We start from the raw sequence: 21,424 nt of genomic DNA on the forward strand, positions 1-21,424 counted from the left end.
TTACCATCTCTAGCGCGATTAACCATGCATTCATTGTCTCCACACTGACAGTTCCAAAGTACCCTATGAAATAGCATATCACCGTTTGCTCACGTACCATTGCAGGAACAGTCCTTGTTCGTCGCCAGAATCATCAAATTCACATGTCGCTCGCTGGCAGGTCGGTATCCGCCGTAGCCATTCAGCAACTGAAGTCCTCATGGTGTCGCAAAAATCCACTTTATCACAGAGTATTCCCTTTCTGTCGGCAACATTCAGTCGCGAGACTCGCGCTCGCAGCGAGATTGAGAAGTCTTGTCCTCCTTCTCCGGAGAGCGAGACCGGTTGTCCCGACGTCGAGAAGAGCCGTCGCGTCGGCTGGACTCGTGTTCCGAAGGACGGGCATCTTAGGCAGGGGCCGGAGACGGCGGAGTGCCCTGCGACGGCGAATTGGGCAGAGACGAAGAGCGCTGGTGAGCCGCAAAAGCCGCAGTGCGCCGAGCCGTCAAGTATGCCTGCAGAGTAGGAGCGTCCGGGTTGACGAGGTTGCGCATTCCCCTCACAGTGATCCCAGCATCGACACTGACGTTGAAGCGCGGATAGCGGCCGTCGACCCGATATCCTTGACCGTCAGGACCACCTTGATATAGAAGGCGAAACATCTCAGCGGTGATGAGGGTAGGGTTAGCCGGTGGCGGAACGTAAACGGTGTCGTTCCCATGGATGTGGATCGTGGCGTTCACTGCAACGTTGACGAATGGAGGGTCCGATGAGTTCGTGGTGCCATCCGCAGCATTATTGGTTAAGTAATTGGTTGCATTCAATTGCGAGGAGTGCATGCCGCCGTGGCCGTTGTTCCGGAAATTCTGCTGTCCGTCACCGTGACCGTTGGAATTGGGAGATTCGGACGCGGCGGGAGGATGAGGAGGCTGAGTAGCCCCGTCGTTAGAAGACATGTTTCCGTACTGCAAAATATATAATGTGTTCGAAAACGGCAGATATGGTTGTGGTTGTAGTGGTCTTCCGGCAAGGTTGTTTGAGGTTAAGGAACAGCAAACGCGGAGAGGTTGCCTGTTTGCAAATCCAGAGACCGACTTTTGCGGCTTCCACGGCCCCACTCTCGTAGGAAGTTCGGTGACACTTCCCTAGCGTTTCTGATGCTTTCACACTTGTCATCCAGCTCTACCGCTTTGGTATGACTGCATCCGCATTTCCAGATAGCATTCCTTCCTCAATGACACTCCCCTCTGGTCGTAATATGCATTGGTTTCAGCAGGCTGTCCTCCACAGCATTGTTTAACTGAAGTCCCCTATACCCACAATGAGAAGCGACAGGTGGATGTGAGGTGCAACAGCCGTTAGAGCAGGACAGGTCACCTGTCAGTACACTCATAAGAGGGAAGGCGGCGAAGGTGTTTTAAGATTGGTTAAAGGTTTTGCACCATGACAGGTGTGTTCGCATCTCCATTACAAGAATTGACGCTTCGTATCACGGCGACACTGCATGGGGTATGTGAAGGCACCTAAATTCCAATAACCAAGCCCCTGAAAACCAGCACCATATTTCGGCTTGAACTGCACTGCTGCCGCGCGCAGCTTGGGCTCGCTGCAGGGCGCTATTGCAACGCTCTAAGAACCCGAGTATAAGTCATCGTCGTTGTCTTTTTTATGGCCGTTGCGTTCCGGCGTCCTAGAAGCAGGTGGGTGCGTGTTCAAGCTCTCCTGGATCGCCTCTGCACCCTCCACGGCGGAGCTGGATTGGCTCATGCGGCGAAAACGCTCAGCATGCCCAATGATTGAAGCCTGGCGACGAAGTTGAGAAGGAGCCTGCTGAACGTCATCCGGGGGAGCATCGGTCACCGATGTTGAGCAGTAATGCAGCGAAGAACGACCTTGGGAAATAGAGACTTCAAGAGGTTCCCGAGCACGAGTCGGTGGGGGTAGCTGGACGGTTGTGCTGACACGCCGAGCAGGAGGGTTGTTGAGTCCGGTCATTTGCCTGTAAAGATCCATATCGCGGGTAGCGAGGATGTTATTGCCCGTCAAGGTCACATTGGCGTTGATAGTGAGGTTGATACGAGGCGACGGCCGCGAACGTTGCGGTTGGCGTTGACATACATGTACGTAGCCTGCAAAGAAGGGCGCAGTAATCCGCTGATATTGTTAGGAGGAATATGAAGAACCTCACGGTCCCCTTGGATGTGCGTACCACGATTGACAACGATGTGGAGGCTTTCTTGGGAAGAGTCGGTGTCGTAGTCGTCGGGATCAGTACCATTGTATGGGGGAGACTGAAGACTTGAGTACGGGGGAACAGTTTGGTCGCAATCATCCACGAGGTCTGGATCTTGTTGGGGCGTGGTGTTGTTGGTAGACATCATGCTGAGTTTGTGTGCATCGAACGATGGTGACGAGCGTGCAGTTGTCTCTCACCGACGTTGTGAGAAGAAGGTTGCGTTGGGAACCGGACATTGAGGCAAACGGTTTGTCTTATATGGTTGTTCCTGGGACCACTGAATGTGGCGGCATGCCTGGCGGTGTGCGTTGCGCACTTTCACAGTTCCTGGAGCTGCTGTCGCAATCCGCCCGAGATCTGCCCTGCCGATTCCCTGTAAAAGTTTGTTAGTGCTAGAAGCACCTTATAGCATCTAGTAAATGAACTCTGGAAAATATGTGATTTTAAAAAAGACAGAAAGCCAAGATTCCGGACCAGAATATGCCATACACTATCAGGCGGCTGAATCGGTAATGTCTGAGAACTGTAGATGGGCAAATGAATATATACGTGAGGATTGATCACCGATACAGACACCTCCATCTCCATCACTGACATCCCAGCCCCAAATGGCGCCGTTATTTCATACAGACTCCAAAAGCGCCCAAAAGCACAATCAAAGCCGTGACCGTCATCAGAATACCTCCCTACGTCCCATGTCTCTCAGCACCATACATAGCCTTGCCGTGTACCACCTACGGATCGCAGTATAAGTCCATGTCATCATTCATGGGCTCGCGAGGAGTGGTAGGAAGTTGCGGGGTCACAGAGCGAGCCCGGCGGATAGCCTCTGCTCCATTGCCAGCGTTGGCGGAATTCGTCATTGAGGCCGAGTGGTTATCCTGGGAAGCGGGTTGCTGAGAACGTCCGATGGCAGGTGTTCGAGGACACTGTTGGTCCGCCTGAACCTGAGGGGCGTTTCCAGCGGACGTGTGCACATTCGACGGTCGGGGAACCACGTGTGTGGAGGTGGGAGCAGCAGCAGTAGGCTCGGCAGTGTTACCTTGCGGCATCGTGCGGCGAATCTCGTTGATAAGTTGACCATCTGCCGTGGCGATGTTGCGGGTTCCCTTCATGATGACATTGGCATTAATCGTAATGTGGGTACATGGACGTCGACCCCTGGTGTTGCGAGGGATACTTCTGTAGACAGATTGCAGGACATTGGCCGCGATGCTTGCAACATCGGGTAGATGGACGACATCGCCGTGTCCTTCAATGCGCAAGTCGTTGTTGACCGTGACATGAATGCTGTCAGTAGAGGTGGAGTCCGAATCCCAGTCGTCCGGATCAGTACCATCGCGAGGAGCCAGCTCCGTATACCTGGGAACCGGCTCACCGCTATGGCCGTCTTGGATGGGCTCTGGGTCGGGCTGGCGCGAATGTTGGGTGGTGTCATTGTGGGACATTGTACGAAGATTCTAGTTTGTCGAGTTGTTGAGTGAGTGGTTGAGTGACGTTGTCGTTGCCTCTTCGGAATAGAAGTTGTCAAGAGGTTATGTCAAGGATAAACGTAGCGTAGACCTTATATATGGGGTCCCAGCGCAAAACCATTCTTACACTTCCCATTCCCGGTGCAACAGCCTTACGCGACAGGATGGCGGTGTGCGCTGCGAGCTTTCACCGATCCTAGGAGCCTGCTCCGGCGGTGGGGCCTGAGACCGCCTCCGACTCTCGCTGTGAAAGGTGTTATCGCCACTGCCGATTTAGTGAATAGGGCACCTGAGCAAACACGCTGAAAACAGCCCTGCAAATCAGAAACGGAAGACCTGAAATTCTTTCGACCCGTAGATCGAGAAGTGAATAGAAGCATAGAATTTGCTCCGCTGTTTCAGCAGCCCCAGAACCGTAGTGATACATGTACCTACACAGAGCGGCGCTGAATTCAGATCCGAAAAGACTTTACCGCTACCCAGAACACCATCCCCAAGTTCCAGCCTATGAGACAGGCTTGACTTCCAGGGTGCCGTTTGTGGACTCCATCTTGACCTCGTTTTCACTTTGTAAAACCTCAGGACGCCATTTAATGAGGAACTTCCTCGCAGACGGTTTTGCTCTATCATCTGGGACGAGGTTAGTCAAAATGTATTATCACGGATGAAAGCGAGTAGTGTGCACTTACTAGTCCGCCACATATCCTCCAGAACATCGACACATATCGACCGCACGGGTGGCCTGAACATGTAGAGATACTGCAACACGAGAATGGCAAGCTCTATGCGCTCAGGGTCTTCGGCCATTCTCTTCATCCGTTGCAGGATCTCACGGTCAATCTCGGGAATCTCCGACATGAAGCGTACAAGAACTTTGTCTGTGCCTTCGATATAAGCGACAAGACCGTCCAGCAATCTCAAGGCGCACTTCTTGTAGTTCCCCCGAATGTCCGGTCGCGATGAGCCTTTGCCGTTTGACACAGACCTGAAGTTCTTCTCGGCGGCTTCAGCGTGTAGACGGTCGTTATACCATTCCTCGTTCAACCAACTGATAGCCAAGTCAAGGCGCCTTTTCCAGTCATACATGATGTAATTGTAGAGTCCATCTCGGATTGCCTCGGCGAGGGCGAAAGATCCCCTCTTCGCGATGCGACCATATTCCGCTTTTATACCTTCCTCCGGATCATCGAGACCGCTGGGGGCGCGTGTCGCCAGGCGAGACATGATCGTGATCCAAGAATCTCGGTCAAAATTGCTCGCAGCGAGGCGATTGAATCCACCTTTTGGCACTTTCGTCTTCGCGGGCGGCTCTTCCATTGCGGATAACATACTGAAGGCTCGCCGTATGGTTTCCTCTCCGTATCTTTGGACTTCTTGCTCCGTTAATGGGGGTGCGTCTGGTAGCTTATAAGGTGCAATGGTTGCTTCCGGGAGAGCCCTTCGGGCAATCTCGTCGGGTCCTACACTATCGAGCCGGTTGATGACTTGCTCCGCATCTTCTGGCTCAAAATCCGGCTCATACTCCTCTTCCTCGTCCACCGCAGCCGTGATGTTTGGCGGCGCCGCATGCCGAGACGCATCTTGTAAGTATGTATTATAACGGGCCCGTACCGCCTATGTGGACAGTCAGCACAGACCTCTTACATGCAGCATCCAGCTTACATTGACGGCATTGTTGAGTTTGGTTTCGTCAATTGAATGAAGAACAGACACCAATATTCTGACGAGTTGGTCTCGGTCCTGGAAGATCTGTACATCGAAATTTGCTGTGCTGGCAGTCGGGTCCAGGGTGTATAGTTGACGATAGCTCACAGGGCCTGGTGGAAGTGGAGGGTAGGTAGGCTCCTTCGTAGGAGGGAGAGTAGCGCCCAGTCGCTGCCTCTTTGCGGTATCAAGTCCATCTGTTGGTTCGACCGGCGCCGGTCTCTTTCGGCTGGCCTCATCGAAAGCATCCACACGCATCCGGTGCATGCGCTCCAGGTATTGCTGAATACGCACGTTGACACTACTTTCCGGGTTTCTGAACGGGTTAGTCTGGGGACAGACCATAAGTTTACGGACCTTACCTCTTGAGCACGTTGACAAGCAATGCCCGCGTGGTCCTCTCCAACGACCTGATCAGGACCTTGTTCTTCGGGGTCATGGGCGAGTTTGCAAGCTTCAAGGGATTGAAGTTGAGCACGCTGTTTAGGATCTTGTTGGCAATGACTGGTCGGCGTTGTATAAGCGCACCCAATGTGTTTAGGGTGGCTGTGACAAGCAAAGCATCGCTGGTCACCGTCAGGGGTATTCCAACAGATGAATCTGGCCTATCTAACCTGTAATCGCTATGTAGAGTGTCCAAGAGCCGGTCTAGAAGCCCGGAAGCTTCTGCCTCGAGGTTCGCATACGGTATTAAAGGGTGATCGCGGGGTACGTGTGAGAGGGAAATGTCGTTCGGATCTTGACGCTGTGAACAGAGTGAGATTGTGTGAGTGACCAAGGGGTACAGGGGACTATTCACCCTCGGATCCGCTGTCTGTCCCGGGGTCTGGACAAGCACCACTTGCTGGACAAACTTGACACAGCATATTCGCACGCCTGGGATCGCAGAGTCCATCCGCCGCAGTATACTCGATTTGATCGTCGACATGATTTGCCAGCTTTGCTTATCGTTGGGGTCGGAGATACTATATACACATTCGACCATGAGCATGAGTTCCGGAATGTCGCGTAGCAAGGGAGCTATTGGGAAACAGAAGCAATGGGAGTCGATTGGGCAGAGCCATGCCAAAAGCCATGTAATACCAAGCATGATATCTAGAGGAGGGAATACGTACATATGTCTGTAGACTAGAGGGTATATGCATGCCGCTGCTTGTATTGCGCTTTTGACGATGCTGGCATCGGTGGCTTCGACGAACTCATGGAGGGTTGGAAGCACAGTCAAGGCAGATGAGGCCTTGACATCTGGCGCCCACGTAGGTGAGGCAAAGGTCTCTGCCAGAAAGTCGGCGCCCCAGCGCTGTACCTCCAATGTTGCATTTGCATTGACGCCAATGATGGGGAGCACGCCAGGAATGATGGTGGGATAGTATCTACCGTCCCCGAGAGCAAGACCGCGAGCAGCCTCAAGCTGCGCGAGACTCTGCGATGAAGAGCCCATGATGTGACGAGATAGTGCAAAGGATAGGATTAGGCGTTTGGAAAAGCTATGCTTGGTGAGATTGCCCAGGTGCTTTCACGCGCCGAATCAAACTGCAAGCGCAACAAAGCCCGACCTGCAGATGGAAGTAGGTCTCATTCCCTCCACGAGAATCCAGTATTGGCAAAGCTGTGGTCGTGCGGGGTATGCGGCGAAGGGATATCTCTGTTCGTATGGGGAGGGGGCGGGGAGGAGGAGGGGAAGAGTGAGGGAGTTGGTGATTGATTGATGATGAGCAGCTGCAGTACTCCGTACACGACCTCAAGTGCTTCGCTTGGTGGAGCGCGTGAACCTTGCCCAGCCCGTGTGGCCCGTGCGCAGAGCCGCAACACCACCGAATGGTTCCGAATGTTCACGATTCCAGATTGTCTGTCCCGCGCCTGAGCCTTGTTCATTGCCGGTTGCGAGCCTGCTGTCGCCATGCCTTAGTATGTCCTTGATATGTGATTTGCTGGTACAGGTTATCTGATATCTGACTCTTCCAGCCGACCGTTCCAGTCGACTTACTATGACGCGAGGATGCGGGCGTCGCCCGCTCTGCTGCGTGCGCGCGCCCCATATCTTGTCAAGAACACCATAACAGGAGCGGCGGTCTGCGGTATTGTCATTAGCATCTGTGAGTGCAGCTCTGAATATGCACCTGCCATAACGCTCGGAAATGCTAATGGCTACAGACGCATACACCATACATGCCATTTCCCAAGACGAGTTCGAGGATGTCATCGTTCCGGCCGAGCCTATCCGAAGACCTCAAGGGGAAGCGCCCACCAATACCGAGAGCTTGTCCCACAAGATGCAAATGAGGAGATCGTAGCATCAAGAAGACGGGCAGTCAATAACGAAGTAGCGGCTGGAAAAGGGACCGCCGCGAAGCCAGCGAGTCTCGGCAGTATGCGCAGGTTGTAAATATCTGTATTATATTGGAATACAATGACGGGCGTTGGCGTTACGTGGAATGGAGGGATTCGTTATGTCGGTGCAGCTCGTTGCCGTCCGTTCATCATATGCGGTCATTTCTTATTTTCTACTAAACGGTGATAGAGAGACTTGGGAAGCTTCTCCACATATATCGAATGCTTCGCCGACAACACCAATGGAATATTTAGACACCAGGTGCACGAAATTCAAGGCGCCTCACACGACTGCCACGCCTACTGTGTACAAGGCGAACGGATCTCCCTTCTCCCACCTTGGAACGTGCCGACGGTTGCCAAGCCCGGGCTGCAGTGATACTGAGAGCAAATGGACCCCAAGGCAGACATCAGGCAAGATGCACCAGCATAATAATAATCCTCATTCAGCTCTAGGCAACCCCCCACTTCAGACTCCTATGCCGCGGTCCTATTCGCTGATGTCTAGGTCCCATTGCAGCATAGCTGACACACCTGTAAGGCAGAAGGCTGAGTTCCGGTCAGCAGCTGTGGATTTCTACATAAGTATATCAACCTTCATTTCCACTTCTTCCTCGTCATTCATCTCCACGTCTTCTTCGCTTTCTTGTCTTGCGGCGTGTTTAATCCGTTTGAAGAGATTCGTATATGACCTCGCAAGTGGACGGCGAGTCCTGGACCATCATCCCCTCCATCGCAATGGCTTCTACCATTACTCCAACACAGCCCGATGCCAAATCCCCAGCGACGGAAACAAATGCTGGAACCTCTCCCGACACAATCGTCGAGACGGAAACTACAGACAAGAGTGAACTTGAAAACACTGCAGAGGAGGATACTTTCACAGCCAAACCCGACCCTGGAGACTCCAACACCGCAGACCAGCTCGACTACGACGATGAATTGGACGGCCCCATCCGCCATCGCCGCGTTCCCATCTATCCCGGACGTCGTAACTATTCACCCAATCGGCCCAATCCCGTCTTTCTGCGCGCAAGAGATGAGCCAGAACCGTTCTGCATCCCTGCCATCCACTCGTCTGCCAAACTGCTCGCTCAGCTAAATACCTACGACGGCGTCGTCGACCTTCCCTTCCCAGCCAGGAGCAGCGTCTACCTGACCACTTTCCCCTTCACCCGCCGCGATGTCATCAAGTACTCCGGCCTCTTCGCTCACCCCGCCGAAGGAGTTTTCATCTCGGAGACCAAACACACGCTCACCGAGTTTGACGAGTACCCCGTGTACCCGAACAGGCCTCCCCGAAACCGTGGAGACTACTATGACCCCATCCCCTTCGAGGACAACCTCCCACGTATTTTCCTCTCGCGGGCGCTGGACACAGCCGTTGTTCCAGAGGACAAGGGCGCAAAGTTCTGGATCGTGGTCCAAAGTCGTCAGAGGCCCAATGCGCGCAAGCTGCTTGTTATGGAGAGTAGGAAGGCGGCGGGGATTGTTATCTACTATGAGGCCTTGAATGGAAATTCGGTGATTTTTGTGGGGGCCGTGTTGGGGGAGAGGAAGACTGGAGCGGGGATCAAGATGAAGAAGGTGGACAGTTTGGAGGAGGCTGTTAAGGCCCAGGAGGAGGGAGTGGTGGGGATCATCTGCTGAGGAGGTTTGGATTGGCCGGGAAGAGATGTTTTGATGTAACGGCCTTGTTTGCGCGCTGTTTTGGCCTGCCAGTGTCGCGATTGGGTATATGGGCAAATTGCTGCGATGTGTCACGTCTTTCTTGTATCTCAATGCCCAGACATTATGACCGTCATGAATATCCTACAATCGAAATTGGGTCTGCAACCTACAACACACTCTCCTATGTTGCCTTGTCCTCGTGATCCTGCTTCACCCCAAACGTATCGCCTCCACTCCGCAGAAACTGCTTCTCCTCTTCTGTCGATTCTCTTCCAAGTGCTCCATTCCTATGCGGATACCTCCCAAACCTATCAATGATATCCTTATGTTTCCTGGCAGCATCCACTTCCGAAGCAATAAACGCCCGCACCTCTTCCTCCTTCTCCTCCTCCGACAACTTCCCCAATATCGTCTCGAGCCGCTCGTGCGCCTCCGGGTCCTCGGAGTGCATCCAGGGCATGTAGAACCAGTGTCTATAACCTATCGAGTCCTTCCAGAGCGGGTACTCATCGATGCGACCGAGCGGGGACTTCGGCGCCATGAGCGCATCAACAAAGCCCTTGGAAATGACATCGTAATGCGCATACACCTTCCGCAGCCCCTCACTCGTGCGAAACAGATTCCTCGACATCTGATCCAGCAGAATCACCAAGCTCAGCGCCGTCCACGCAGCCTCATCTTTGCCCCTCGCTGCTACTCTTTCGTCCGCATTCCTGCCTTCCAGGATATCCTCGATTTCCCGCAAAAAGGGCTCAGCGGACGGATTCGGAAACCTCTCTGGGGATATGGCGTCGAGGGCTTCGCTGAAGTTGCGCGCGCATACGGAGTCGAAGGCGTCGCGGTCGTCGCCGGCGAGGAGGAACCACCTCTTGAGGACGGAGATGTCGACGCTGCGTTTGGAGAGAGGCTGGTCTTTGAACCAGATGTCTCGGGCTCTGTGGTACAGAGAGGGGTTGAAGACGGATTTGGGCAGGGTGAAGGTGGACATTTTGCGGGAGAGCTGGGGGGGCTTGAGGACCGGTTGTTGGTGTTTAGAGAAAGTGTTGAGGAGTCGCAGCGGAGCGGGTGTTACTAGGCGGGTGAGCATCTGGCGGTTAGTTGGATTACTGAGGGTCCTGGGTATTTATATAATGCAAAGATCAGTTCCACCGGATTGTCAGGCTGAAGTTCGTCTACGATGTTCCGGGCTTGATGAGGGCTATCCACGAGTGGAGACAAGAACAGCAGATCCCAGAGCTCGAGGGCGTCGTAAGGTATGGCCCTACGTTATAAAGTAGGTACTAGATAGCTGTGTTTTGGACTGTATCTTAATGTTATTAGACGGCCTCTCAATGCTGGATGTGGCTGGATATGTTGGCCAGCTAAGACAAGCACCGAGAGAACCCCACCCTCCCCCGGTACCTCACCCAAAGTCCGACTTCGCGACAGCCGAAGCTCCACACCTCATTCCCTGCCAAGGACTTAGCCCTGCACTGGCGTCGCAAATTTTTATCAGATGGATCAGATAATCTAATCAGATCCCGTAGATCACTCCGGCTGCAGTTCTAGGGTGCGCGTACGCCCAGTAGCCTTCATCTAAGGGCGGGACACTATCCACGTCGCACTCTAGGGACGATCCCGTTGCAGGAAGGTCCATGGAGGGCCGGTAGCGGAGAAGTGGGGAGGGGAGGGATGTGTTTGGTCGGATGGACGCCTTTATAGAAGGCGAGGTACCCGAAGCTGTGTAGAGTTTAGCACTGGGGTTTCCCTATCACTTGTCATTTTCACTGGAAGAAAGAAAAAACATTGTGAAGATCGAGAATCATGGCCAGTTCGGAAGAAGTCACGCTGAACGGCCTTGCGACGAAGATCGCAGAGCTCGCTGACACGTTGACGAAGACGCTCAAGGAGAACAATGTCCCTCTTTGTACATTCGATGTGGATAGCCCCGTATCTTACGATTCTCCCTCGCCAGATATCTACATGCAGCGTCAGACTCTCATACAGACATGCATGGATCTGATATACCTGGCCCAAGGCCCGCGGGAGAGCATCTTCAACTACGCACATTCGGTGAGTTACCCGCTCCTCGGATCGAATACTCCAAAGTAATAGTAACCGACCCTCTGAAGGCAATGCCCGATGCCGCCTGTCTTAACGTCCTCAACTACTTCAACTTCTGGGATGCCGTACCACTGGACGGCACCGCCTCCTACGCCGACATTGCAAAGCACACCAACCTCCCCGAGGAGGTCGTCAAACGCTTCGTAAGGCATGCCTCAACGCTGCGAATCTTCGAGGAGACGGAGCCAGGCAGATCGGCCTCGCGCGTCAAGCACTCCTTCCGATCTGCGCCACTGGCTCGCTCCAAGGGCCTACGTGCGTTGCTGACTACAACTTTGGAACTGTCCGGTGGGCCATTGATGGCGCTGCATTTCGCCTTGGAAAGGTATAGTCAGGGGAAGCCTGCGCTGCCGAAGAATATTGATGAGACGGCGTTTGCGTTGCTGTACAGTGGGGGCCAGTTTGGGAAGTTCAAGAACACGTGGGAGATGTTGGAGAATGACGGGGAAGGGGAAAAGAAGGGGTGGAGGCAGAGGGAGTTCACCGTCTTTATGGATTTCTTGAAAGAGATCTTCGGCCTGGAGGGCGTGGTTCTGAATGCGTACGACTGGAGTGCTCTGGGGAAAGCAAAGGTTGTTGATGTAAGTCATCACCGCTCCATACTCTTCGACATACGTACACAGTCTTCTGACTCCGTATACAGATCGGCGGGTCGGCCGGTCACGATGCCTTCACCCTGGCAAAGAAATTCTCCGACCTCGAGCTCGTGGTCCAAGACCTCCCTCAAGTAGCCCCAGTCTTCGAGCAGAACCTCCCCTCGGACCTCGCATCCCGCGTCTCATTCATGGCCCACGACATGTTCCAGCCGCAACCGGTCGAAGCGGACGTCTACCTCCTCAAACTTATCCTACACGACTGGCCAGATGAGGAAGCCGTCAAGTTGTTGCGTGCTCAGATTCCCGCTCTGAAGCCTGGAGCTCGTGTCATCTTCATTGAGTATGTAGGCGCGGAAGAGGACAGTGAGGATGCGAATCAGCTGCCGCGGATAGTGAGGGGAATGGGGTCTGCTACGGATCTGAGGGTTATGGCACTGTTTAATAACAGGGAGAGACCGGTGAGCGCTTGGAAAGAGATTTTCAAAGCCGCGGATGAGAGGTTCGATGTCACGAGTGTGAAGTCGAATGCTGTGGCTTTTTATGCGGTGGTGGAAGCTGTCTGGAGGGGGTGAACTAGAGAATGTCTGGGGAAATTTAAAAGAGATGAAGGGGATAAAACTCTGTTCAGCAAGTAGATCGGCTCTAATAGATCGAACGTATTCTTTTTACCCTTCTCCGATATTTCGCATTTGGTGGTTACTCTTCATATTCTTGCACCTGATGGACCCACAACATCTCCCGCACATTATTTACACTTTGTAGGTATATTGCGATCCCAATGCAATGGATCGCTGGCTCCTCCACTGGGCTCTCTGCAGTTGGAGTCAATGGCGAGCCTACAACTAGGTCCCCCACGAGGTATGGAAAATGGAATGATGGCTTGACGAAGCACGATGCTGGAAATTGCAAGTCATTCCAGCCTGGACTGTGAAAGGCGACGCCTCTTGCGTCCCGATTACTTGGCGTTCTCCTGAGTCAGCAGTGGCTAGACATGTGAGCCGCTGAGCACGACGACAAACTTCCGAGGCTTCGGGACCGCGGCTGTGAAAGAAGAGGCGACCAAGCCTTGGTCGCGCTACCACGGCCGACTCCGCAATCCACTCCTCCCCACACTCCGACCTCCTCTCAACCTCCATCTCGTTTTCACTTTTCCTCCTCTGGGCTCAAGTGTTCTGGCGTTATTGTGTCGTTGTTCTCCTTTCTCAACCCTTGAAAAGGCGACCGTCATCGTCCCAGTCCCCGCAGGTCGCCTCCGTGTCAACGTCACCACGAGCGGTCTCTCTAAAGGGAACCTGACTCGACTGCGTTTCCTATGCTTCGCTGAGTGGCGACCGTATCAGTAGAGATGGCAACTCCATCACCACCGAAACCCTGGGAAAGAAGCGGTGGACAGACCAGCGCCTCGGTTGGTGAGTTGACCTCCATCAGTCCCGGCGCATCGGTGGGCTAATTACTTTGCAGGCCTTACGGGCTCAAGCACAACAGCAACCATGCCTACGACCACATCAACAACCTCCACATCGACCTCCACATCGTCGTCAGCGCCGCCACTGCCTGACCTACCAAGCTCATTATCTTCGACTGCGAACCGCAATGCCACAGCCTACTCCGCCATGAACGCAAACCGGTACACTTCGCCCTACGGTGGTATGGGGGGATATAGTTCCTATTCGTCACCATACTCCACATTTGGAGGCGGATATGGCTCCATGTATGGCGGAGGTTATGGCGCGGGCATGTACGGCCGGATGGGCATGGGCATGGGCGGCATGTACGGTGGAATGGGCATGGATCCAAACCATCCGCAGAGCCTCACGCAGTCGTTCAGCCAGAGCACACAGGCAACGTTTCAGCTGATTGAGAGCATAGTGGGTGCCTTTGGAGGCTTTGCGCAAATGCTGGAAAGTACCTACATGGCTACACACTCCTCATTCTTTGGTACGTTGTCGTTAGTTAATTCGCAGGATCAAGCGCTAACCCCTCCGCAGCAATGGTATCAGTTGCAGAGCAATTTGGCAACCTACGGCAAACCCTGGGTTCCGTCCTTGGTATCTTCACATTGATGCGCTGGATACGGACAGCCATCGCAAAACTCACAGGGCGGCCACTTCCAGCCTCCTCGAAAGAGCTCACGCCAGCCAACTTCGCCGCCTTTACCGGACGCCATCCGGACGGGAGTCCCGTAGGCCCCAAGCCGTCGAAGAAGCCCTTCATTATGTTCATGGTAGCCGTGTTCGGTCTACCTTATCTCATGGGCAAGCTCATCAAGGCTCTTGCCCGCTCACAGGAGGAGGAAGCGAAGCGGAGGATGTTGGAGAATCCGCAGACTGGCGAACCGCTTGACCCGAACAAGCTGGAGTTCTGCCGCGTGCTCTACGACTTTACGCCCGATACCAACATGAACTCGGTGCAGGGACTCGACCTTGCAGTAAAGAAAGGCGACATGGTAGCAGTACTCAGCAAATCAGATCCCCTTGGCAACCCCTCCGAGTGGTGGCGATGCCGCGCCCGGGACGGCAAAATGGGCTATCTTCCAGGCGTTTACCTAGAAGTGATCCAAAGGCGACAGCCAGCACAGATTACCAGCGGAAGTCAAGCGGGCAGTCCACCGGCGAGCAGGACGGCCACTCTGACTGATAGCAAGGTTCAGGCGCTACCACCTAAAGTTGAGGGAAAGATTGGTGACATTGGTGTTGAGAGCTTCCAGAAGGGCGCATACTATTCCTGATCATTGAGTCGTTAGAGCTCTGTTTTTCTTCTCCTTGCATTTTTGTGCATATCCGGTTTTCATTTTGGTGCGTTTAGTTCCAATTCCCAACGGAGTGAGTTCATTCACGAGATATTAATGGTGGGTGGTATGGGTGTATTTCGTCCAGCGTAGAACTTGGAAAAGCTGGCTGTGAAGCGCCTGCTGTAGGGCTGTCTTCACTGGCAATTGACACTGTAAGAATGTCAGTGGAAGTCCGTCAACTTGTTTTCGCAGATGTCCTGACATGTGTGTGGTTAAGTGCATCTGGAGAACCAACGCGACCAATCATCCCCACAAACATATACACACCCTACTCCTCTTTCACCACCGAGCGTACAATCCCCTGTGACTTCTTTGTAGGTTAGCTTACCTATTCGATGCGGCTCGATTGGCTACAATTGAAATTTTGCTGTTAGTTGGAGATTCGCTTTGAGGCTTATTATTCACCTAGATAGAGGCGCTACGTAGCTATCGCAAGGCCTGTTATATGGTGGTTTCCTGGCTGCTCAATCCGACGTTGGAAACCTGTGATATTGAAGGTGTTCAAACCATTACCATTAGGAGATACCCTGCATGGTCAGGGCCTGGAATGCAGGTGAGTGTGGGGGAGCTTTCCTGATTGGCTCATGCTCTGCTTGTCCGTGAGGTCACAGTAAAGCGCGACGACGAACCTCCAAAAGCCTACACAAAACACTTGACACAACTACAACCCGTTCGCCTCCTCCGTTTGTCCCATAATTCTGTTCGCGACCTTTCCACATGTCTCTTTGAGTATATTTGCAGCGTGAAGCTCCCGTCGATTTTGTGCCCCGCTCTTTCAAACCCTGGCTGTCCTACTGATTTGATACCTTCGAGTTTTACTGTCGAGTACAAGCTGCATTATATCGTGCTTCCAGGCGATTGAGGCGACATGTTGGCATCAAAGAGACTAGGGAAGGTATGACTGTGACTCCCACGTCTTAGCAATTGCTGACATGTATCGTACGTAGGAGTTGACAAAGGTAGTCTCCAACTTGGACCTGGCTTGTAAGAAGCTTACGAATGCTTCCGCAGATGCACGAAAACCTCGCGCCGGGTATTACGAAGATCAAATGCGACGACTTCCAGGAATGGCTCATGGACATTCGTGTCGACGATAATCCGCTCTATCACGGCGAGGTTTATCGGTTGAAATTTACCTTCAGTAATGGCTATCCCATAGAGGTAGGCCTGCTGTTCTCTCGTGAAATCACGATCGATATGCACCTATGCTTTCCTTCGCTAACGTGCACCACACTGCTTAGGCTCCCGAAGTAGTCTTCGTCCGCGACGAGACCCACCCGATTCCCATACACCCACACATATACTCAAACGGAATCATCTGCCTGGACCTCCTCGACAAGTCGGGATGGAGCCCCGTAAACAATGTGGAAAGCGTGTGCGTAGCTCTGCAGAGCATGCTGGCGAGCAATACGAAGAACGAGCGGCCGCCTGGCGACGAGGACTTCGTGAGGACCAATCGGCAGCGGCCAAGAGATATAAACTTTGTCTTTCACGATGACAAGGTCTGAATTGGAAGCCGAGACTCTACCATATGGCTGCCCGGAAGAAGGGCTTACTTGATCATGCCTTGAACGATGATTATGAACACTGGTACCTGGTTGCTTGGGAGCGAATGCGTTAAGGTTGCATGGCGTTGAAGGAGGTTTAAAGGAGTCTGGCCGGGGTACCAAGCATTGCTACGTTATGTGCGAGGTCCAACTGCATGGTACAGGCAGGGCCAATGCGAAGGCATTGGGCAACGTCTGTTGCTTCCTCCATGGCTCATGTATCGGAGGGCAGCATGAAGATCTGACCCTTTTCCTACTGGGCTGACTCTTTTGCCTACCCGATCTCTAATATAGAATCCTTATGTTGAGGGTCTGCGTGACTAGATCCCGAGTTCTCTGGAAAAGTAGAAGCAATGAGCACGTCTCTTCGATAGCATAGATATTTCTGGCCGCCAAGCCGTTTGCGCCCGTTAGACTGGGCGATCCAATCGGAGAAGTTTGAATCATGCCTACCGGGAACTGTCTCCAGGTACAATCTTCACCGAAAATATTGCCCCCGAAATCACCGGTCGTCTGTTGGATGGCAATGTCTTCGTCGGCGAGACCCCTACCGGCCTCGGCAACGCGCATCGGACCGGAGAAATGAGTTGGCCGGAGGCACGCCGCCAAGAGTTCGAAAAGTTCAGACAAATTTCTGAGCTAGCGCAGGCGCTCAAAGTTCGTTCAATTATTAGACCGCCTTTCCCACCTCACCCTCTCTCATCCTACTCCACTCTTTCCCCCCTTCGCACTTCATACATACCGAAAACGCAACCATGAGTGACGAAGTTTATGACGGTGCCATCGGCATCGATCTTGGTGAGCCATAATGCGCTTCCAGTTTTCCAACAAATTTCGCTAACTGAACCCCGCAGGCACGACCTATTCTTGCGTCGCCAACTATGAGGGGACCAACGTCGAGATCAGTACGCACTCCACACACCTCGAAATCTAGGGAACCGTCAGAACTGATTTGCTTCGCTAGTTGCCAATGAGCAGGGTAGCTTCACGACCCCCTCGTTTGTCTCGTTCACGAGCGAGGAGCGTCTGATCGGCGAGGCCGCGAAAAACCAGGCCGCTATGAACCCAGAGAACACTGTCTTCGACGTCAAGTGAGAAATGTCTCCTCGAGTCCGTGATCGCGCATGCTAATGCTGCCAGGCGTTTGATCGGCCGACGATTCGAGGATGAGACTGTCCAGAAGGACATCAAGTCGTGGCCCTTCAAGGTCATCGACCAGGGTGGAAACCCCATGATCCAGGTTGAGTACCTTGGTGAGACCAAGGTTTTCTCGCCTCAGGAGATCTCCGCCATGGTTTTGGGCAAGGTGAGGTTTGCGCCCACTATCTCGCGGAATAAGCGTCTAACACCCGCACAGATGAAGGAGGTTGCCGAGACTAAGCTTGGAAAGAAGGTCGAGAAGGCCGTCATCACGGTTCCGGCCTACTTCAACGACAATCAGAGGCAGGCCACCAAAGACGCTGGTGCTATCGCTGGTTTGAACGTTCTGCGTATCATCAACGAGCCTACTGCCGCCGCGATCGCGTACGGTCTTGGCTCTGGGAAGTCCGACAAGGAAAGGAACGTCCTCATTTACGACCTCGGTGGAGGCACCTTCGACGTGTCCCTTCTCCATATCCAAGGAGGCGTGTTCACAGTCAAGGCTACTGCGGGAGAGTAAGATTCCCATGGTTTTTCCCCACCACCTTCAAATGGCTAATGGACTTCAGCACACACTTGGGCGGCGAAGACTTTGATCGTAATCTTATGGAACATTTCCAGAAGGAGTTCGTCAAGAAAACCGGAAAGGACATCAGCGGTGATGCGCGTGCCCTGCGCCGCCTCCGGACAGCCTGCGAGCGTGCCAAGAGGACTCTCTCCAACGCCACCCAGACTGCTGTTGAGATCGACTCACTCTTTGATGGCGAGGACTTCAATGCTAGCATAACGCGTGCTCGTTTCGAAGACCTGAATGCTAAGGCTTTCAACGGCACCCTCCAGCCTGTTGAGCAGGTGCTGAAAGATTCTGGCATTGACAAGGCCAAGGTTGACGAGATCGTGCTGGTTGGCGGCTCTACCCGTATTCCCCGGATACAGAAGCTTCTCAGCGACTTCTTTGGTGGCAAGAAGCTCGAGAAGAGCATCAACCCCGACGAGGCCGTTGCCTACGGCGCCGCGGTTCAGGCCGGTATCCTTTCTGGCAAGGCCACCTCCGCCGATACCGCCGACCTCCTCCTTTTAGATGTTGTTCCCCTCTCCCTTGGTGTAGCTATGGAAGGTAAGCACATCCCAAAGACAGTATCACGGACTTCTATTCTCCTATCACGTGATCGTTGCTTACGTAATATCGTTGCTTACGTAATCAACCTATAGGGAATATATTTGCTCCCGTAGTACCGCGTGGAACCACTGTTCCTACTCTGAAGAAGCGGACTTTCACCACTGTTCAAGGTTTGTGCTCGAGAAAACTAACTTTTGACCATTTTACTGACCCACCCCTCAGATGGCCAGCAAACGGTGCAGTTCCCAGTTTATCAAGGCGAACGGGTCAACTGTGAGGACAACACCTCTCTTGGCGAGTTCACTTTGGCCCCTATCCCCCCGATGAAGGCTGGTGATGCCGTCCTCGAGGTGGTCTTCGAGGTCGACGTCAACGGTATCCTCAAGGTTACTGCAACTGAGAAGACCTCCGGCCGCAGCGCCAACATCACCATCTCGAACGCTGTCGGCAAGCTGTCGTCTACTGAGATCGAGAGCATGATCAATGGTGAGGATAAGATAACTCCTTGCAGGCGGCTCAGTTACTAATGCGGTTACAGATGCTGCTAAGTTCAAGTCCAGCGATGAGGCTTTCAGCAAGAAGTTCGAGTCGCGGCAACAACTTGAGTCGTACATTTCCCGTGTTGAGGAGATGGTCTCCGATCCCACCACTTCCATCAGGCTCAAGCGTGGCCAGAAGGAGAAGATCGAGTCCGCTCTCAGCGACGCTATGGCTCAGCTCGAGATTGAAGATGCTAGCGCCGAGGATTTGAAGAAGAAGGAGTTGGCCCTCAAGAGGGTCGTCACCAAGGCTTTCTCCACTCGTTAGATGTGGCAATGAAGCATCGTGTGGTAAATGAAGTTCTTTGCCAATGATGTTGGAAGGAAAAATTTGGCTGTGGCATCTGTCTCCCCATTCTTGTGGGAGATGCAAGCAATAGACCGGGAGTTACATATCCTTCAGTTTTCCTTCTTTTCCTACGGCTTTTCTCCGGCATGGTGAGAAATGGATGGCTTTCACGGATGGAAAAGTATCATGTATCTCACTGCTGCGATACATGAGCTTCTTATGAAGCCGGGGCAAGATATGACGGCCTTGAGATTGTGTTTAGATCTGGGTAATGGAGTTTGTCCTTTTCTGATGAAATCTGATGTTTCGTGTTTGCCTCTGTGTCTCATTTTGATCTGCCATTCTCCCGTTGTAGGTCGCTGTTTCCATCTATGTGAGGGCTCCTATCTATATGACATATGTGACATATTTGGCTAAATCCCATGATCATTCCAAGGTTTCCATCTCTACTTGTCTGCCTTCACTCTCTCATCCCGCCTGGGCAGAGCGCACGACGATGGCCTGGCATATCCTCATTGATTTTCCTATGGTGATTGAGGTTCTCCAACGACGACAGGTACTAGGTAAGTGTGGAACAGCAGTCGAGTAGAGCCCGGCTACCTCACCCTCTCTCGTCTGGGTAACGAAGCTCATTTTCTTCTTGGCGTGAACGGTGCAGGACGCCCTGTCTTGGAAATTTCAACTGTGAGACAGGGAGCTATCGCAAATTTGGCGAAGGAGACAAGGAATTGAGGCAAGCAGTCTATTATGTAACTGACAGAGCCACCAGAAACCAACATGCAAGAACTTTTGTCTAATTGCTCATTCACTCCGGAGAAAGGAAAAGCCCCACCATGAAGCGCCGATGCTGATGCTCACAGTGAACCACTCCAGATCTATGACCCATCGATCCGATAACTTGTTGTACAGAATGGAAGCCTATGGCCCTGCAAACGAGTGTCTGGTGCCACTTGTACATCCATCAGCAATGACCATGCAAATATCAGAGTGTATGCTCACCATGGCCGTTCCCGTCAGTTGACAGGAGTGCCGCACACAGGGCAGCACTTTCCCGGGATGACCCAAACGGTGTCGCCACGTTCCAAGCACGCAGGGCATCGCCGACCAGGAACCTGAAGGTATCAGTTATCAGCAATAAGCTTTCATGTCAGGAGACCACACTCACTGGCCAAGTCGTGATGCCTTCACCCTCATGCATAGAAGGGGCGCAGATTTTGTCGCTGGAAATTCGAAGACACATTGTGTGGACGGCAGAACGTGATTTGAGCGGCAACTCGAAAAACTTCTGAAAGGAGTGAACGGTGTGTAATACTCGGATTACGACTGGGGTAGTGAGCGTTGAACTTAGGAGGCCGACGAGGATCGATGACTACGATATATCGGAGGGAAGAGAATCGACGTTTTATATCCAGCGACGAGCCTTTCAGCAGTCACTAGAATTTGCGTCTTCACTAATTAATTTTCCGACTGTCACGGCGTGCTAGCCGGTAGCCGTCTGCCAGTACATTGTATCCCCATGGAGAGATCGCATAGCGACATGTAACTGGGTACTAGCCCAGAACCCAGGCAAATGTGTTTGTTCCGCGCACAATATGCAGCCAACCTCAACCACAGCCCCAAGTCTCAGAAGGCGAGTTCATTCTAACGGCTGGTTGCCGAACCTTCGTGCTCAGAGTTCAACTAGGGCAGCCTGCCGTGGATTTGCATAGGGACACTGGAGGTATGAGCGTTTCGCTTGGAATGTGCCAGCGCAGGTAACTTTGCCAACAACGAAAGAAGAGCCATCTCCTCTCGGGATCAAGTGGGAGGTATCCTCCAGGCCTGGTCGGAACATGAAACGCTGAGTAGCTGGGCAAGCTCACATTTACGGGCGAATATTTTGGTAAACGCGGATCTTTCGACTGAC

The 21,424-nt window shown here is 53.0% G+C and overlaps 11 protein-coding genes across 11 annotated transcripts; 6 read left to right on the top strand and 5 right to left on the bottom strand.

Moving 5' to 3' along the window:
• Positions 1-386: 386 nt before the first annotated feature.
• EI97DRAFT_457472 (uncharacterized protein) lies at positions 387-935 on the bottom strand (the record flags this gene model as incomplete). The annotated part of the gene is made up of 1 exon (XM_033800822.1): positions 387-935. One exon carries the CDS (start codon positions 933-935, stop codon positions 387-389), a length of 549 nt encoding a protein of 182 aa, XP_033654997.1.
• Positions 936-1,608: 673 nt separating this feature from the next.
• Positions 1,609-2,357, bottom strand: EI97DRAFT_457473 (uncharacterized protein; the record flags this gene model as incomplete). Its single annotated transcript, XM_033800823.1, has 2 exons — positions 1,609-2,108; positions 2,168-2,357. 2 exons carry the CDS (start codon positions 2,355-2,357, stop codon positions 1,609-1,611), a joined length of 690 nt encoding a protein of 229 aa, XP_033654998.1.
• A 390-nt stretch (positions 2,358-2,747) lies between these two features.
• Positions 2,748-3,927, bottom strand: EI97DRAFT_292436 (uncharacterized protein). The gene has a single exon (XM_033794461.1). It carries the CDS (start codon positions 3,661-3,663, stop codon positions 2,950-2,952), a length of 714 nt encoding a protein of 237 aa, XP_033654999.1. The 5' UTR covers positions 3,664-3,927; the 3' UTR covers positions 2,748-2,949.
• On the bottom strand, positions 3,928-7,066 carry EI97DRAFT_292454 (uncharacterized protein). The gene is made up of 7 exons (XM_033794463.1): positions 6,507-7,066; positions 6,191-6,356; positions 6,006-6,136; positions 5,754-5,957; positions 5,350-5,707; positions 4,377-5,301; positions 3,928-4,317 (listed from the first exon to the last, which is right to left on the bottom strand). The coding sequence occupies exons 1-7, from the start codon at positions 6,830-6,832 to the stop codon at positions 4,193-4,195; spliced, it is 2,235 nt and encodes a 744-aa protein (XP_033655000.1). The 5' UTR covers positions 6,833-7,066; the 3' UTR covers positions 3,928-4,192.
• Positions 7,067-7,235: 169 nt separating this feature from the next.
• On the top strand, positions 7,236-8,014 carry EI97DRAFT_432332 (uncharacterized protein). The gene is made up of 3 exons (XM_033798142.1): positions 7,236-7,299; positions 7,357-7,487; positions 7,546-8,014. The coding sequence occupies exons 1-3, from the start codon at positions 7,292-7,294 to the stop codon at positions 7,683-7,685; spliced, it is 279 nt and encodes a 92-aa protein (XP_033655001.1). The 5' UTR covers positions 7,236-7,291; the 3' UTR covers positions 7,686-8,014.
• EI97DRAFT_292530 (uncharacterized protein) lies at positions 8,002-9,622 on the top strand. Its single transcript, XM_033794464.1, has one exon. The coding sequence runs from the start codon at positions 8,410-8,412 to the stop codon at positions 9,370-9,372; it is 963 nt and encodes a 320-aa protein (XP_033655002.1). The 5' UTR covers positions 8,002-8,409; the 3' UTR covers positions 9,373-9,622.
• Positions 9,456-10,570, bottom strand: EI97DRAFT_292447 (DUF924-domain-containing protein). The gene has a single exon (XM_033794462.1). The coding sequence runs from the start codon at positions 10,478-10,480 to the stop codon at positions 9,575-9,577; it is 906 nt and encodes a 301-aa protein (XP_033655003.1). The 5' UTR covers positions 10,481-10,570; the 3' UTR covers positions 9,456-9,574.
• A 360-nt stretch (positions 10,571-10,930) lies between these two features.
• Positions 10,931-12,731, top strand: EI97DRAFT_500420 (S-adenosyl-L-methionine-dependent methyltransferase). The gene is made up of 3 exons (XM_033802663.1): positions 10,931-11,445; positions 11,505-12,077; positions 12,140-12,731. The coding sequence occupies exons 1-3, from the start codon at positions 11,197-11,199 to the stop codon at positions 12,662-12,664; spliced, it is 1,347 nt and encodes a 448-aa protein (XP_033655004.1). The 5' UTR covers positions 10,931-11,196; the 3' UTR covers positions 12,665-12,731.
• A 1,010-nt stretch (positions 12,732-13,741) lies between these two features.
• EI97DRAFT_374814 (uncharacterized protein) lies at positions 13,742-14,820 on the top strand (the record flags this gene model as incomplete). The annotated part of the gene is made up of 2 exons (XM_033795471.1): positions 13,742-14,030; positions 14,081-14,820. 2 exons carry the CDS (start codon positions 13,742-13,744, stop codon positions 14,818-14,820), a joined length of 1,029 nt encoding a protein of 342 aa, XP_033655005.1.
• A 689-nt stretch (positions 14,821-15,509) lies between these two features.
• On the top strand, positions 15,510-16,879 carry EI97DRAFT_416371 (putative ubiquitin conjugating enzyme). Its single transcript, XM_033796891.1, has 4 exons — positions 15,510-15,778; positions 15,831-15,842; positions 15,895-16,044; positions 16,125-16,879. The coding sequence occupies exons 1-4, from the start codon at positions 15,752-15,754 to the stop codon at positions 16,389-16,391; spliced, it is 456 nt and encodes a 151-aa protein (XP_033655006.1). The 5' UTR covers positions 15,510-15,751; the 3' UTR covers positions 16,392-16,879.
• A 66-nt stretch (positions 16,880-16,945) lies between these two features.
• On the top strand, positions 16,946-19,815 carry EI97DRAFT_432337 (heat shock protein-like protein). Its single transcript, XM_033798143.1, has 9 exons — positions 16,946-17,228; positions 17,285-17,335; positions 17,395-17,521; positions 17,571-17,736; positions 17,788-18,086; positions 18,140-18,687; positions 18,783-18,860; positions 18,913-19,176; positions 19,229-19,815. The coding sequence occupies exons 1-9, from the start codon at positions 17,186-17,188 to the stop codon at positions 19,495-19,497; spliced, it is 1,845 nt and encodes a 614-aa protein (XP_033655007.1). The 5' UTR covers positions 16,946-17,185; the 3' UTR covers positions 19,498-19,815.
• Positions 19,816-21,424: the final 1,609 nt, after the last annotated feature.

The sequence above is a fragment of the Westerdykella ornata genome, assembly GCF_010094085.1.
Source record: "Westerdykella ornata strain CBS 379.55 unplaced genomic scaffold EI97scaffold_7, whole genome shotgun sequence".
Classification (NCBI taxonomy): domain Eukaryota; kingdom Fungi; phylum Ascomycota; class Dothideomycetes; order Pleosporales; family Sporormiaceae; genus Westerdykella; species Westerdykella ornata.

Excerpts from the sequence above, each read along its gene's own strand:
- EI97DRAFT_292454 (XM_033794463.1), bottom strand. The coding sequence starts at position 6,832 with ATGGGCTCTTCATCGCAGAGTCTCGCGCAGCTTGAGGCTGCTCGCGGT. Across the intron at positions 5,708-5,753 it reads CTTGTCAACGTGCTCAAGAG|AAACCCGGAAAGTAGTGTCA; the intron begins GTAAGGTCCGTA and ends TAACCCGTTCAG. Across the intron at positions 4,318-4,376 it reads GGAGGATATGTGGCGGACTA|ATGATAGAGCAAAACCGTCT; the intron begins GTAAGTGCACAC and ends ACCTCGTCCCAG.
- EI97DRAFT_292436 (XM_033794461.1), bottom strand. The coding sequence starts at position 3,663 with ATGTCCCACAATGACACCACCCAACATTCGCGCCAGCCCGACCCAGAG.
- EI97DRAFT_432337 (XM_033798143.1), top strand. The coding sequence starts at position 17,186 with ATGAGTGACGAAGTTTATGACGGTGCCATCGGCATCGATCTTG. Across the intron at positions 17,336-17,394 it reads GGGGACCAACGTCGAGATCA|TTGCCAATGAGCAGGGTAGC; the intron begins GTACGCACTCCA and ends TTGCTTCGCTAG. Across the intron at positions 18,688-18,782 it reads CCTTGGTGTAGCTATGGAAG|GGAATATATTTGCTCCCGTA; the intron begins GTAAGCACATCC and ends ATCAACCTATAG.
- EI97DRAFT_500420 (XM_033802663.1), top strand. The coding sequence starts at position 11,197 with ATGGCCAGTTCGGAAGAAGTCACGCTGAACGGCCTTGCGACGAAGATC. Across the intron at positions 11,446-11,504 it reads TCTTCAACTACGCACATTCG|GCAATGCCCGATGCCGCCTG; the intron begins GTGAGTTACCCG and ends GACCCTCTGAAG. Across the intron at positions 12,078-12,139 it reads GGAAAGCAAAGGTTGTTGAT|ATCGGCGGGTCGGCCGGTCA; the intron begins GTAAGTCATCAC and ends CTCCGTATACAG.
- EI97DRAFT_292447 (XM_033794462.1), bottom strand. The coding sequence starts at position 10,480 with ATGCTCACCCGCCTAGTAACACCCGCTCCGCTGCGACTCCTCAACACT.
- EI97DRAFT_432332 (XM_033798142.1), top strand. Across the intron at positions 7,488-7,545 it reads CGGTATTGTCATTAGCATCT|ACGCATACACCATACATGCC; the intron begins GTGAGTGCAGCT and ends TAATGGCTACAG.
- EI97DRAFT_292530 (XM_033794464.1), top strand. The coding sequence starts at position 8,410 with ATGACCTCGCAAGTGGACGGCGAGTCCTGGACCATCATCCCCTCCATC.
- EI97DRAFT_416371 (XM_033796891.1), top strand. The coding sequence starts at position 15,752 with ATGTTGGCATCAAAGAGACTAGGGAAG. Across the intron at positions 16,045-16,124 it reads GTAATGGCTATCCCATAGAG|GCTCCCGAAGTAGTCTTCGT; the intron begins GTAGGCCTGCTG and ends CACACTGCTTAG.